At 30.9% G+C, this 14,841-nt stretch overlaps 1 protein-coding gene across 17 annotated transcripts in view; it reads left to right on the top strand.

Moving 5' to 3' along the window:
* LOC121117893 (eye-specific diacylglycerol kinase) overlaps positions 1–10,866 on the top strand; it is a 35,252-nt gene extending 24,386 nt beyond the window's left edge. The window contains exons 4-7 of one of the 17 annotated variants that reach the window (XR_011781537.1): positions 4,141–4,705; positions 8,806–9,243; positions 9,667–9,728; positions 10,404–10,866. Coding sequence is in view for 2 of the 17 variants with exons in the window: in XM_040712415.2 (XP_040568349.1) it covers positions 4,141–4,986 (846 nt within the window). In the remaining 15 variants the exon portion in view is untranslated. Of the gene's footprint in view, positions 1–4,140; positions 5,130–8,805 lie in introns of those variants that run through there. The other 16 variants (XR_011781535.1, XR_011781533.1, XR_011781530.1 and 13 more) reach the window with 16 other exon arrangements.
* The last annotated feature ends 3,975 nt before the right edge of the window (positions 10,867–14,841 follow it).

Below are 14,841 nucleotides of genomic sequence, written 5' to 3'. Positions count from 1 at the left end.
TGCTATCAGAGGCGTCCATAGGTTTATGTTTTAGGAGGGGCCTTGGTTTTTGGAACTTTTTTGGAAAAAAAATCATTCAAATATATAATTTTATATTTAAATTTCTTTCAAAAATCTACAACTAAAATTAATTTTGGAGGGGGCTATTTTTTTTTTTTTTTCATAACCTAGAAAAGTAATAAATACTTAAATACCTGTAATAAATAAGAATTGGAATAGTAAATTAAACATTATTTTCCCATTGCTGATTTCAATTATAGAAAAAAACTACCGACTAATCGTTTCATCACTATTTTTTACATTTTTCTTCTTGTCAAATTTGTTGAAAAGATATGTTTTTTGTCAATTTTTGTGTCAAAGTTTTGAAATTAACGATATTTAGTATTCATTTTTGGGAATTTATCAAATTTTAATAAATGGTCTTTAAAAATATTATTGGTCAAATTTAGTCTTCTCTATATTAACTAAGCAAAGTTTATCTGTCTTTATGAAAAATATTCAAGGGGTACAATGTATATAATGCCCCTGATGTATATGATAAATATAATTTGATCTAAGAAATAACAATTGATTCGTGTTGCAGGCGTTAGCATCGAATATGCAGCATTGTTTCTGTTTGTTTTTGTTATTGATTTCTTATGTAAACCAAATATCATAATTCATATGCATTTTCAGTTTATGTTAATATTTGAATAAAAAATCAACATGTAGTGAAAATGTTCTACTATTACTCTTATATGTGTTTCGAGGACCGAGCACATATGAATTGAAATAAGTATTGAGTAGTTGGGAGAAAGTGTGCTAATGAAAATGATGAGTATCACTGATGATTTGATAGGGAGTAAGTAGTACTGTATAATAGTAAAGCAAAATTTGTCTTTTATCAAACGGCTTATTACTCCGGGCAATCTCGAGTATAACCCCTAGTTCATAATAAAGATAAACTTTTTCTTTTCTCAAATTATATTTATCAAACTTGTCTTTTTACAAAAATACAATTATGCCAAAATTGTCAAAAAGATCATTTAGATTCATAGCACATTGCAGTTAGCATATTGTTACTTCTGATATACAAAAAAATAAAAACAGAACCAAAATGATTGTCCAACCATCAAAAAAAAAAGTTATTGAACTTTTTTTTGTCAGTTTGTATGTTTTTGTGCTTGGGACTGGAGGTTCTTTGTCCTTGTTAAGAAACGACACAAGACTACTCATAATTTTCCTTTACGTCTAAAGATTTAGGCAAAAAAAGTTAAAAATATTTTTGTTCACTTAATAAAATTTGGTTGTCCGTTTTTCTAGTACGGTTTTGATATGGAACCTGCTTTTTTTTCTATTATTGGGAGGAACTGTTTGGTGTGACTATAGATGAATAATCAATAATAGACTGATCAATACTACTCTTAATAATCGATGGAGGGGGTAGTCAGGCTATTGTTGCATCGGCCCTTATTTAGGAGCACAATCCAGTCTGGTCCAACTTGTCTGTTCTTAAAGAACATAAAATCGATCCTTTGTGACGTCATTGAGGGTGTTTTTCCTGTTTATAATTATTCTGTTATAAATATAACATGTTATTTTTATATTGCATTATAATTAAATAAATAATTTTTTTAGCAAGATATGTGTAATGTTCTTAGTTTATATCTCATATATCTTATTTGGGTGAATAAACCATGGATATTTTTATGAAAAATTCCAAAGTCCGACAGTTAAGAATTGTGAGTCCTCAAGACCGGTCCCGAGGATATCCAATGAAAATAAAAAAATATTTTATTTATATTTAGTTTGCTTATGTTAAAATACTAAACTAAAACGATCTACTATAAATATATAATAGGTAAATTTCTATTTTAAAACCTCATTGTATGTAATATTTTTTGTTGTTTTTCTATCCATTAAAAGTAAATATAATCAAACCTGCACCCCTTTTGACACTTTTGAAAATGCAACATATAATTACATAATAACATACCATGTGGTATACTGATTTTGGTAAATATAAAGCAATTTTTTCGAATTGCTATATAATGAATATACATTCAAATACTACTAACTCGCTAATCCTCTTCCTAATTCCCTTTTTTAATTCGTATTGAATATAAATTCACCATTTTTCGTTACTAAAAAAAAATTTTTTTTTTTTTTTAAATTTTTTTGGTGCATTTTCGTATCGATAACCCATACCTTAAAAAAAAAAAAAGACACACGAAATCGATCTGGTTTTGTGAAGAAAAATCAACTCAATAAAACAAACTTGCCCTCTTGAGCCATGGAATATGTTATGATCAGAATGAAACATAACACTACGAAAGTAACTCAGAATTCTCAACCACTTTTATTTGCTGTCTAAAATTTGTGCTTGTCTACGTTTTAACGTTTTTATCATTATTTTTCCTAGCGGGACGAACGGACATCAGGCACACAAGCACATAAATTATTTTAATACTATGTCAGATATAAAAACTGAAAATTGTAGTAAATGGATGATACTAAGACAAAAGTGCATTTTTTTAGTAAAGTTCAAAACTTCCATGACGAGTGTTGGGGGCAAAATTGTGGTAACTCAAACATAAAAGATATTAGGGTTATTCTCTATATGTCATTGATAAAGTCTAACATTTAATTTTAATACTTAAAAACAACGACATTCAGACTGTTGAAAACAATTTCTCAGATCTATTTTATTGTACAAATTGGAAAACATTATTATTCATAATGAAAGAATTGATTTTCCCAGCTTCATTCTGTAATGTAAATATTTGAGTTACAGCAATTTGGTTCTTATCTTACGATATGATAATGATATTTTTATACCGAAATACATTTTATAAGACTCTTAACATTTTGGAAATAAATATAAATAAGTTCTACTCTAATAATGTACACAATGGTCCAGATTAATTTGTAAAATATTGTAAGGGTTGTAACGAACAAACTAGATAGGGTAAAACCATATTTTTTATAATATTTGAAAGCTACATTTAATGACATAATGTTATTTATAACATCTCTTGATATTCTCGGCCACGCGGCCCCGGAAGATTTGGAAGGCCCGGTCGACCTTGTGCAGATCCAAGTTTGCCATGTATCTTAACACAGGCCACATGCTCAATCCTCCCCCAGAGATGGAACTCGCATTGGTTCAGGTCTTGGCAGGACAAAAATCTGGGCTTCTAAAATGAGGACATTTTGTCGCCCTAGACATCTTGCGCTTTTTTGGCCTTGTGGGCACTGTCTTATTAAAAGGTATAATTTTCTTCCTTAGGCTACACCATCCATCTGGGGAGTATAAATGTGAGTGTAAAACCAGAACCAGTACAATGGCAATGCTGGATCTGTAAGAGGTAGCCTGGGTCATTTAAAGAAAAAAAAATCGTCTCGTTAAATTTTAAATATTATGAAACGTTTTGACAGCTACTCTGATCTACCCCAAAACATCCTTCAAGTAGTCAGAGTAGTAATTTCATTTTTGTTGTATGCAATTTTTCCTGCCGCTCATATTTTTTACAACTCTACTACTAAAATACTTTTTTTTGAGCACGAAGAGAATGAAACTGTTATTAGTATATACAAAAATACATCCCTAAAAAGGACTAGTGTCAAAAATTCACTTGAACATCAAAAAAAAATTAAACCTATCAGAATTAAATCTAATAATTATTTCTTCCTATTGATATGCTGTCACTTCTTTCCTTACAGGCTTATAAATCAAGTCCACTTCTATATTATATACAACTTTTATCTATTTAAGCTGATTTTTGTATTTAGAGTTAAGTTTAGAACTGCTGCGCACCCATATCTCCACTTTTTCTAATGTAAATTGAAACAATTTGACTTAGAGCTAGTGATATGTACCTGTGTATGTTATATTATGATTAGGGATGTTGAAGGGAGAGTGATTGAAAAGTTAATTACTCCATCTTGGTCATTAAAAAGGCTAACGAAGGTAAGGAAGAATATGTATAATGTACATAAATATGTAATGAATGGTTATAATTACATATGACTATAGAACTGCAACCACAAATTACAAAAATTTTAAAAAGTGCACAACTTAATGTATAACCTGTATTGACCCATGTAATGCCAATTTCCTCCTTATGTACACTCCTATTTTTCTTTTCTTTATCCTTACAGTCTGATGATAACTTACCCCTCAACGTGGTGAACAACTATTTCTCAGTGGGAATCGATGCACATATCGCACTCCAGTTCCACAAGGCTCGGAACAACAATCCTGAACATTTTACGTCCCGAACTCGAAATCTTCTATTTTATGGACTCGAAGGAGGAAAGGATCTATTCAAACAACAGTGGAGAAATCTTATGAATCACGTGAGGATCGTTTGTGATGGAGAGGACTTCACTGATAAATTAAAGGCCTATGGAGCCCACTCTGTTCTATTCCTGAATATAAAATCCTATGCTGGCGGAACAAAGCCCTGGAATCGCAAGAATGGGACCCAAGACATTGCAGATGGACTCTTGGAGGTCGTGGCTATGGATAATTTAGATTTAGCGATACTCCATGCTGGAGGTTCGGGTACGAGTGTATGCCAATGCCGAGAGGCTGTCATCACATCCAACAAACCACTTCCCATGCAGATAGATGGAGAGCCTTGCATGATGAGGCCCTGTCAAATCGTGATTCGAGGACTGGGAAGTAAAGTCAAAATGTTGGCCAGAAATAAGACTGCGACTTGTAAGTTGACCTTATCCTTTGAGTACTTGTTCAAAATGATGATGTGTCTGTGCAGTATTTCGAGCATTTGCCTTTATTACTATGTCTATGTCCATTCAAGAAGCAATGCTGCTACTGTTACTGTTGGGGGTGTTGGGGGGCGTGGTAGTGGGGCGGATGTGTCTGCCGCTGCTGCTACTAGCCTTCTTCTTCTTCTACCTTCTCTGAAGCAAACATTAATTATCCTTCTATCTAATACTTGTCAAACCATTTCCTTTCTTGCTCTCATACTACAAGATTAATTCATAGGACTTTTTTCTCATTATTTAATTATCATTTTTATTTGCTATTTTCATCATTATTATTATTATTATTATTATTTGCTATTACTATAATTAATATTATATAATAAATAAACCGAAAAATATACAACCACAAAACATACCATGCTAAACCTACACACCAGCATATATCACTCGTCACCATAAACGCAAGCTAGGATTATAATCTAAATTACTTTTGACAGTTTTCTTCTCTACTACTAGTTAACTTTGAAGGACTGCCATTAAGGGTACCCCTTCATAATATTAGAATATGATGTATATTATTAATCAATTCTAATATCGAGAACAAATATTTCTTCAACCTTTTTTGAAGGATTTATTATCTTAATTCATTCCCTTATAATTAACACGGGTTGGTAATAATAAAAAAGCAATTAAAAGTGTAAATAGTCCAAACATTAATCTTGCTATCTATTTTATATATCTCTTGTAATTTTTGTAAGCACATATAATAGGAAGATCATTACTTTTTCAAAGGAGGTATTCTTTGTAAGTATCGTAAAATTTTGGTAGACAATTGAACAAAAAAGGTTTATTAAAATATTTAGCAGAAACTCCTAAATATCGATTCCAAATTTGCTTTAATTTAAGGTAGAGGTTGCATGATAATGTTATAAGATCATTGTCTAAAATCTGAACAAAAAAAATGAAAATTATTTCTTTTTTTTAAATATAGCTACTTTGAAGTTTGTCAAGTGCTACGATAGCTAGAAAAAAATGTTCATCAAGAAGATATTTTATTGTTCTTTATCTCAAACCGGACGAATCAAATGATCACTTATGCCAACAAGATTCCGTAAATTTTTGAGTGCTAAGAGTCTGACCCATAAGATACACTAACAAAGGATGGAGAATTAGTACTAAAAAATACATTAGTCGTCATAATAAATATAGCTACTAGCACAAAATAATTCATTTAATTTTTTTCGAAATTTAGATATTTGAACAGATTTTTGATAAATGAGATACATGAAAAGGTCAATAAAGATTAGTTTCAGGTAAACAAATATAAATGACGGGAGAAAAAATGGGAAAACAACTTTAATAGAAAATATATTATGAACTAATATTAGGGTTATTTTAATTATTTACAATGTGTCATTCAATTTTGATATTTTTCTTTCATTTGTAGTATAATCTTTTCACAAAAATTTTTTACTTATTACTTTGCCAAACATAGTCCCTCCTTTCTCTAACAAAATTTGTAATGAATCAGAAAGTGTTTTCCGAGCAATAATGCTTGCTTTGTTACAGAAACTTCCCCCTCCATTTGCTAAGTAATAGTTGTAGCTAATATTGATGGGTTGTTTTCTGAATTTATAATTAGTTTTCGAAAGATGTGATTTTTTCAAATTTCTTCATAGAAATTGCTAACAAATAAAACTAACATTTCTGATGGTACTGAGAGATTACTCACTCCTAATACATAATTTAAGGAATTCAGTATTTGAAAGATAAGTATAATTATCTCTAACTTTTTCAACGTTCTTTATTCTTTCTCGAGATTCGATGGAAATTAATATGAACATAATATATTCTCCGTTTTTCATAACTTAGATGGCCTGTTTTAAATCCCTGGTCAATACAACGATCTATGGTTCTCACAAAAATCAAGTTTAATAAATTTTAAGAGTAAGACAGCTCTTAAAAATAATATAATAACTTATCCATTCATACTCATAAATCAAATTGAGTAAGTATATTAAGTTATAGAAAAGAAGAAATATTGTGACGAATAATGTACAGTGTGGCCCATTAAAATCTTAACACTTACTAATTCAATAATTAAAGGTCGAGCGATTGAAATTAATTCATATTTCGATTTATTAAAGGATAAACAATTAGTTACAAAAAAAAAAAAAAAAAAAAAAAAAAAAAAAGATCTCTAAAAAGAGTTTGGAATGAGGCTTGTGATGGTGGAGTTACAACTTTTGACACCAGCCATGGAAAACCATCTCTTCAGTTGCAAGACACTTTTGGACCCCCTACAGCCCATATGCCAATCCCCTCGACTGCATTAACACATTTAGGAGGATGTCGAGGAGAAAGCCTGGAGTGTCCGTCATCCAAACACCGAGGTTCTCAAAGTCACTGTCAGCCAGCACCGGGACGCCAGGACTTTTGCCACCTGCTGGGAGCCATCATTAGCGCAAAGGGAGGCTACATTAATGATTAAAGAGAGCTCAGACGCACATTTATTTATTGTATTAATTTTGTTGAAATTCTATTGTTAATTAATAAATTATATCTTATTGAAGTTTAGAATTCAAAATGTTCAGATTTTAATGGACAACTCGGTATAGCTTGTAGAAAAATATTTTCTCTTCTTTGCTCTATGGTCTAAATATAGTATTATAATATTAAAATCGCCTAACCTCTCTCAAGAAATTAATGCATATTTAAAATCGATATTTAAGGGTGTATGGTTAAGATTTTTTGCAACAAAATTATTCTAACGATGTTTGTTCAAATGTCTACCAAATTTACAAAAAAAAAACAACATTTAAAATAAAGGTTGTTTAAGTTGCAATTTCTTTGTCCAATAATTCTCTTATTTAATAACACTATCAGTTATTTTAATTAAAAAATTTTAATCAATCAGATCATTTCCTTTTGATATTCAATTGATATTAGATATTTATAGTGCATTTACAAGTAATATGTATAACGAAGGAAATTTGAGCTTTATAATGTACTAAAGAATACGTTTTATCAATTGAAAGTCGAAAATTACTACTTTAATGTATTAATAATACAAGATTTTTGCACAATCTTCATTACAAGTACTCTAAATTATTCATATCATTTTTTTTCCTTCAAATTTTGTCATGACAACAAATTCATATGTAGTGCATCAACATAAAACAATCTTTAACACAAATCAAGAAAATAAAATTTTAGGTAAAATTTCGAGCCTTTATTTTATTTTAGAGACGTAATTTTTTTTTTGACACGAGTCCAGATCAAAAAAATTAAAGAGTTCGGCCCACTGAAAATCATAACTGTCTCAAATCAAACCCCAACACAGTACTACTTCAAATATTTCATTACTCTGTTCCTCCTCCTCACGTTTTTGATGGGATTTCGTCTTGTGATACTAGGGAATATTTTTATATTACAATATATCCCGCTTATATAGACACCTGACGTATATATTGATATCTCCTTTATAGTAATAAGAATATAGGTTCCAATTTTTTTTATAACAAAAATTAAGAATCACTATTATTGTGAAATTGAATTGTTCAAAACAAGGTGCACAATATTTTTAACTGATTTTTACCAAATACCTAAATCATATATGAACGGTATAAGAGGCATAATTATTATAAATGTGCACCCTAAAATCTCATTAAAAAAATGGGCCTGTACCATGCCAAAAATGACCTGAAAGACCTTCAAATTGGCAAAGTTCGATTCTTCGTAACAGAAAAGGTCTTTGTGTTGGAGGAAAAAATGTTAGCCTCATAACGAGACAGTCTAATCATGATTGCTATATATATATATTTTTATTTTTTTTCGTAGAAAGGACTAGCAATAGTTACAAAGTCAATAATAATATTCATGTGATCTATTTTGTAGTATGTACATATAGAGAGTTAGAAAGTATTTCCAACTCTCTTTCTCCTAAGTTATAGGCTGTGCTGTAACTCTGCACTATTCGCTCCTCCCTCTGAAACGAATTAACTTTAACTATTGTCAAACAGACACTCATTATCAGATGCTAGTTTGTTTCGTTTTATATGAATGATGATTATTACCCATTTCCTTTTTCAGATGCTGTGAAGGATGCAGAGATAGAGAATTGGGCTGCCAAGAAGATTCAACGAAGTTTTAAGGAATATAAATATAATAAGTCATTAAGTCAAGAACTCATGGACTAGAAAAAAATAATTAACTAATTATTAGTGCTACTCTCTCTCTCTCTCTTTCTATCCTCTAAGTCTACATACAATGCATAGCGGTCTCTCAGCCAGGTTCAACTACCACTCTTATCACATCAGACGCCTGTACATGTCGAATCAATGGACAATTTGCATATACTGTCTAAGATCTTCAACTCTTATACCAAGGAATTCTCTTTTTTCAGATCTATGCTTCCTTGCGTTGGACCTACTAAAGACTATTTCCCCTTCTAAGTTTTTGCCTTGTGACGTTTTCTCCTGTAAATGGGGAATTGATATACAAAAATAGAGCTTTCATCCTATGATTTTGGTAAAATGATGGCAAGAATTTATTCGATTTTGTTTTAATAACTATTGCTCATTTTCTTTGATGAACAACTTTCTGTAATATTGATATATTATAGAAAGAGACTCTGGAATTGATTTATTATAACAGGTTTGACTTCATTTTTATTTTTATTCAAGTCCACAATGTTTTAGGCAAATCCTCTTTGCACACTGTTTTTTCTATTAGAAGAATAGTTCATAAATGAAAGAGGAAATTGAATTAAACTTGTCGTGGAATTAATGTTATAGGGCTATTTTTTTATGAGTGGGAAGGGGTTCTATTTATTTTTTCATTAGAATAATAATTAATTAATTAAGCTATTTTAATTATTTAAAAAATCAATTACCCCATTGTTTTAATTTACTTCCCTCTTTCCTTACACAACTTTTTCTACTAAAAAAATAGCCTATAGTTGGTCCAAAAAAAAAAAAAGGAACAGAATAGAGAGTGCGCGTCCCATCAATAGAGTATTCTTTGGTTTAACCTATTCCCTTTTTAAAAAGACGAGATTCTGTGACTTTAAAAGGTTCTACTTAAGGGGGGTATGCCTTAGATAAATACTTACGCTTTTTTAAAATTTATAAATTCAATAATTTATTTTGGAACACAAAATAGTGCTTTTAAAAAGGTATATCATTTATGACGTTATCTCATGACTCATGATTAGTTCTTGCATACACTGTCATTTTATCACATCTCTTCAATGATTTCATAGCTATAAAATAAAGTGACGAAATACCCTGTTAGTTTGAGGAAATTTCTTTGGCCACGAGAAAACGTCCACTCTCCCCCCTTACAAAATGTCGTTTTTGAGATACCACAAATGGCGTTTCATCATATTTTTCTTAGTGGCGTATACAATTTCTTCTTCTTTTTGCCGAATTTCTAGTGTTAATTCAATTATAAGAGGGGATTCATGGAAGTTGCTTATTTCGCGATATCAGTTCCCCTTGCGGTCAAAAAGTACTAAATTTGTAAAGAAACTGAATTTGTGATCATCGTTTTCGCTACTTAATTTACAGTTTAACTCTATTTAATTCTTAAAAGATCAATTTGGGAAGAACGTATCAAAAATAAGAAATGAATATGTTCACAAAACCTCCTCTTCATTTTTTAAAAGGAATATCATTTGGACATTACAGATCAAAATATGCATAGTTCTTATCTAATTATTTGACGTGGAATAATCGAATGATGTGATAATTCACCTTTAAGAAGACTTTTGAATCTTATATAATCATAATATATAAATCACCAAACCTTTTCCATCTAGTCTTACCAAATTATATTTATACCTAAATTACCATTGTTACTAAATTGATATTCACTTCTCCTACTCTGATTAATAAATATTATTATTTATATCTTTTAAATTTTTTGTGAAATTATCTCCTTTTTTGTTTAATATTTATATTATTTTTTTTAAACAAAGTTATGAATACATTAATTAATTATCATTACTGTCAGTTTAGGCGTTTACACATTATATATTTTAAGATATTTATTGAAGAATGAAATATAATGTGGAGTGTGTCAACAAAATAGTAATCTTGAACAAACATCATAGGAAATATATTTCTAATTTTTATTGGCTTAATTCATAAATTATCCTATTTTTCTTGGACTTATTTTGGTCGATACTTGATTCAAATATTTGGAATAAAATAGAATAAGGATAATAGCGATCGAAGGTTGTGGTAGGAAGGGATTCATTTATTTAATGGCTGGAAAAAATGGTAATTCTAGTTATTTCATATTTCAATTGGAAAAATGGGATAGTTTTTTCTACAAGATATGAAGAATATAAAATATTGGCATAGTTAAATTGCTTGAAATCTTCCAAGCGGCGTGTTTTTAGGACGATGGAGCTTAAACAACATAATCAATTTACCTTCATTTGAGGTGGACAAGTTTTTGATATTTCATCATTTAACTGCTCTTATTTTTTTGAAAATATTAACATGGCTAAATTAGACATCTCAGGGCCTTCGAAATCATTTTCTTACTCAAAATTGAAATGGACACCTCCAATGGAGTTGTAAGTAACATTTATTTCAAGGGGATTGATACAAGGAGATTTTTCACTCTTTTTGTGTGTTGAATAATTAATTATTGATAATATTTTTATATTATAACACATAAAAACATAAGTGACAAGAATGTACATTCGGTGGAGTGCAAAACTTTATTTATAATCTTCGTATCAATTTTGATTAACATAGATCGGTAATTTTTGTCGTCATCCTGGTGAATAATCAACAAACTGTGGCAAAAACATAACTTTCCTTAAATTTCGTTGTCAGAGGTAAAAGTCAATAACAGTGGCGTTGCTAGCCCCTTTTTTTAAGAAGGTGGGGGGGGGGGGCTTGAGCCAACCTAAAAGTTTCTGAAATACCCCAAAAATTTATATTGTCATCCAAATGTAAATGTAATCCAAAATGTTCGAATAAATCAATCTGAAATTTAGCATGTAGACTTATTTTGACCAAGTATGTTCCCAGGATGTTTTTTTACCGAAATTTTCCTTCTCTCTTTCTGTATATCTCAATGTCTCTTCACTCCTCCCTTCTTCCTTTGTATCTTTTAATTTATTATTATACAATTAATTATTCATGATTACTAAATATATGCAATTATTTTTCACTTCATCAAAATGACTTTTTTTAAATTCCGGAGTGATGAAGAAACACGATTTATCGTTAGATTCAATTTCACACATTCGTATAGGAGTCTATCTTCTATTTGATGAAAAGCCTTATGATAATTGATAGACATCCTGAACAAATGACAGTCAGTTCAAATTAGTAACTACAATTAATATGGACTGACGACAATTGGGTCCTAGATTGAATTGATGATGACAAGAATAAGGAGTTAACACCGAATAAGACTTCCATTTCACTTCTCTAATGGGTTTGAGTGATATCAAACAGTCTTTTTCGTTCTTTGCTGACGTCCACTATGGAAGAGTGATCCTCTTGAATAACTGAGACATAGCTTCATATGCTTCACTATGACGTGGAAGATCATAAATGTGGTTAGATATATTTAGAGAATTAACAGAATGAAGTCGTTGTTAAATTGTAGATTGTTGAGACAGACCCAGACGAGAGAGACTCGGGACTCCAATTCCTTAAATAAAGGATCATTAGTTGTTAGATGAGAGCTTTCTCCAGGAGACGAATGTTTTTCAGTTTAGTTTATTAGCGGATATATGGAATCCTAATGTCCAGAAACACGGTGTAGATGAGGTGAATGGACGAATGTATAGAAGTAGACATCAACAGCTATCTATACTATCTAAAGTAGTATTTTATTTCATAGCGTCGCTATACATTTGTAATTTCGTTCTACCCTAACTATTTTAGAAACAGACTCCAAAACTTTACAATAAGAATTTGGTCACCCTGAATCTCACACTCTCTACGACATGTGTTACTTCTCATATCTCATCCTCTTTCTGTTTCTACCCTTCAAGAGTCAAGATGTATAAATATAAATAGACAATTGTTAAATTCAAATTTAATAAATATGAGTGAAAAATCTGTAGAAATGAAGACGCAGGACAAGCTATCGTCCTTCTATACATGTTGTATTAGTGACTCCATATTATCTTCGGTGGAGACGTTAGCCACGAACAGGGCGACCCACTCATAATTTAATGCAAAATTATAATCCTTTTTGATGAATTTTATAAATTAACGGAGTCTGTCTATTCACATATGGCTATTCCGGAACTAAGGGCCTGGAGGTAGTGCTACAATTATCACTACAACTGACATTCAAAATAATTTCAGATTGTCTTCTAGACCCATTAAGGGGGCCTATGAGGAGATAAGTGACATTTCTAGAATGTTTACTCGACCCCTACCTCTGCCGATCTTTTGGAAGCAGTAAGCAAGGAAGGAAACCATTTTTTTTTTTGGAAGCCATAGCCATTTAATTAAAGGAATGGGATAATTTCCATGTTTCCTTCATGGAACCCTTTACTTCTATAGAATTGTAGGTTTTTACTCTGTGCAATGCCTGAAAAAGAATGGAAAAGCTCATTAAAAATGCTAGAAAGATACTCTTCCTTTAAAGATCCCCTTAAAACATCAATCCTGGATGAGGAATTAAAAGACTCTGCTGCAAGCAATCTTATATTTGGTCCTTCATCAATCAAGATGATGTTGGACAATGTTCGGAATAACCGAGATTTATTTAATGCTATATGGAGGGGTTTAGGGTATCGAAATATACCTTTTGGGTAGACAACGGCTAACAGGCATTCGCACCTAACCCTTCCTTAAGGTCAAAACTCCGTGTAATAATTTTATGGGACCTCCAAGAGGTCATGAAATGCCTGAAGAGAAGGATACAGAAGTACACCTCCTTGAGTTATTCCTCATTTAGGTATATTTTTGATTTTGAGACTTTAGATAAAGCAATTAAATACTTAGTTATAATATAGTTATAAAGCACAATTTTTATTTAAAGAATCCTCCTTTATGCTCTGAGACTATACAAGCAATGTATAGCGAAGTTGCAGAAATGTTGTTTTCTGGAGCTATTAAGATAGTTACCGGATGAGTAACAGATGGTTTGTCAGATTTGTCAATATAAATGTGCCTTTAGTCCCCTGTCTAGAATTACACGCCACTCATTATCCTCATCTCATATCAAGAGCATGGATATTCATATAAAAAATCAAGTTAATGATGAATACATCAAGTCCAACTTTAACTCTGATCTCACAAAGATGCTTATTACATGTAATATAAGCTTATCCATTGCTAATCATCTACGTTCAAAAAAATTATGGAGAAATACACAGAAATACCTATCCCTTCCCGAGGAACCATCATTAAATTAATGGAGGATGTTGGTACTGATGTCATTTATAAATACATATAAAAATGTTTTGAGTCATCCACAGTAAATGACGATCAAGTTATAAGTAAAAAGTATAAAATATTTACTAATTTCGAAATGGAACTCTGAATTTTGTACATAAACAATAATAACAATATTTGTACCAGGCACCTTTTGTTTGGAGGGGGGGGCAGGGGCAGCCTCGACGCCCTTCCATTTATATTCAATAGCATCCCTAATCAATATGCTTCGAATAAAACATAACTATTGGAAGGGAACATTATCCTATTGAGGAGGCAGTTTTGGAACAAGCTTAAAGGTAGAAGATGCGAATTACCAGAGCCCACGAACAAACTTTCAAAATATTATTGTTATATATTTATTTAGAAAAAATCTATAAAAATAACATTAGGAAGTGTGATTTAATTGGAAGTCCTCATAAGCTTGTTTCATTCATTCAAATTCATGCTCAGTGAGGACTTACAATTTCAAATTTGTTAAAGCTAGACGATAGGATATACAAATACCTCTTCAGACGGAATTTTAGAAGTGAACTGATTCACTCCACGTCTCGCTTGTGTTTGCAACCTAAAGTTATGACATATTTAACTGGATTCCGATATCAGAACAAGAAAATATTATTTGGATCAATCTATTATTTCCATATTCTGTATATATAATTTATTCTTATTATTTATATGATTTCAATTGTTTAATTTTGTATAT

The sequence above is a fragment of the Lepeophtheirus salmonis genome, chromosome 1, assembly GCF_016086655.4.
Source record: "Lepeophtheirus salmonis chromosome 1, UVic_Lsal_1.4, whole genome shotgun sequence".
NCBI classification, from domain to species: domain Eukaryota; kingdom Metazoa; phylum Arthropoda; class Copepoda; order Siphonostomatoida; family Caligidae; genus Lepeophtheirus; species Lepeophtheirus salmonis.
Note: the sequence above shows the minus strand (reverse complement) of the source record. Positions and strands in the feature narration are given on the sequence as shown.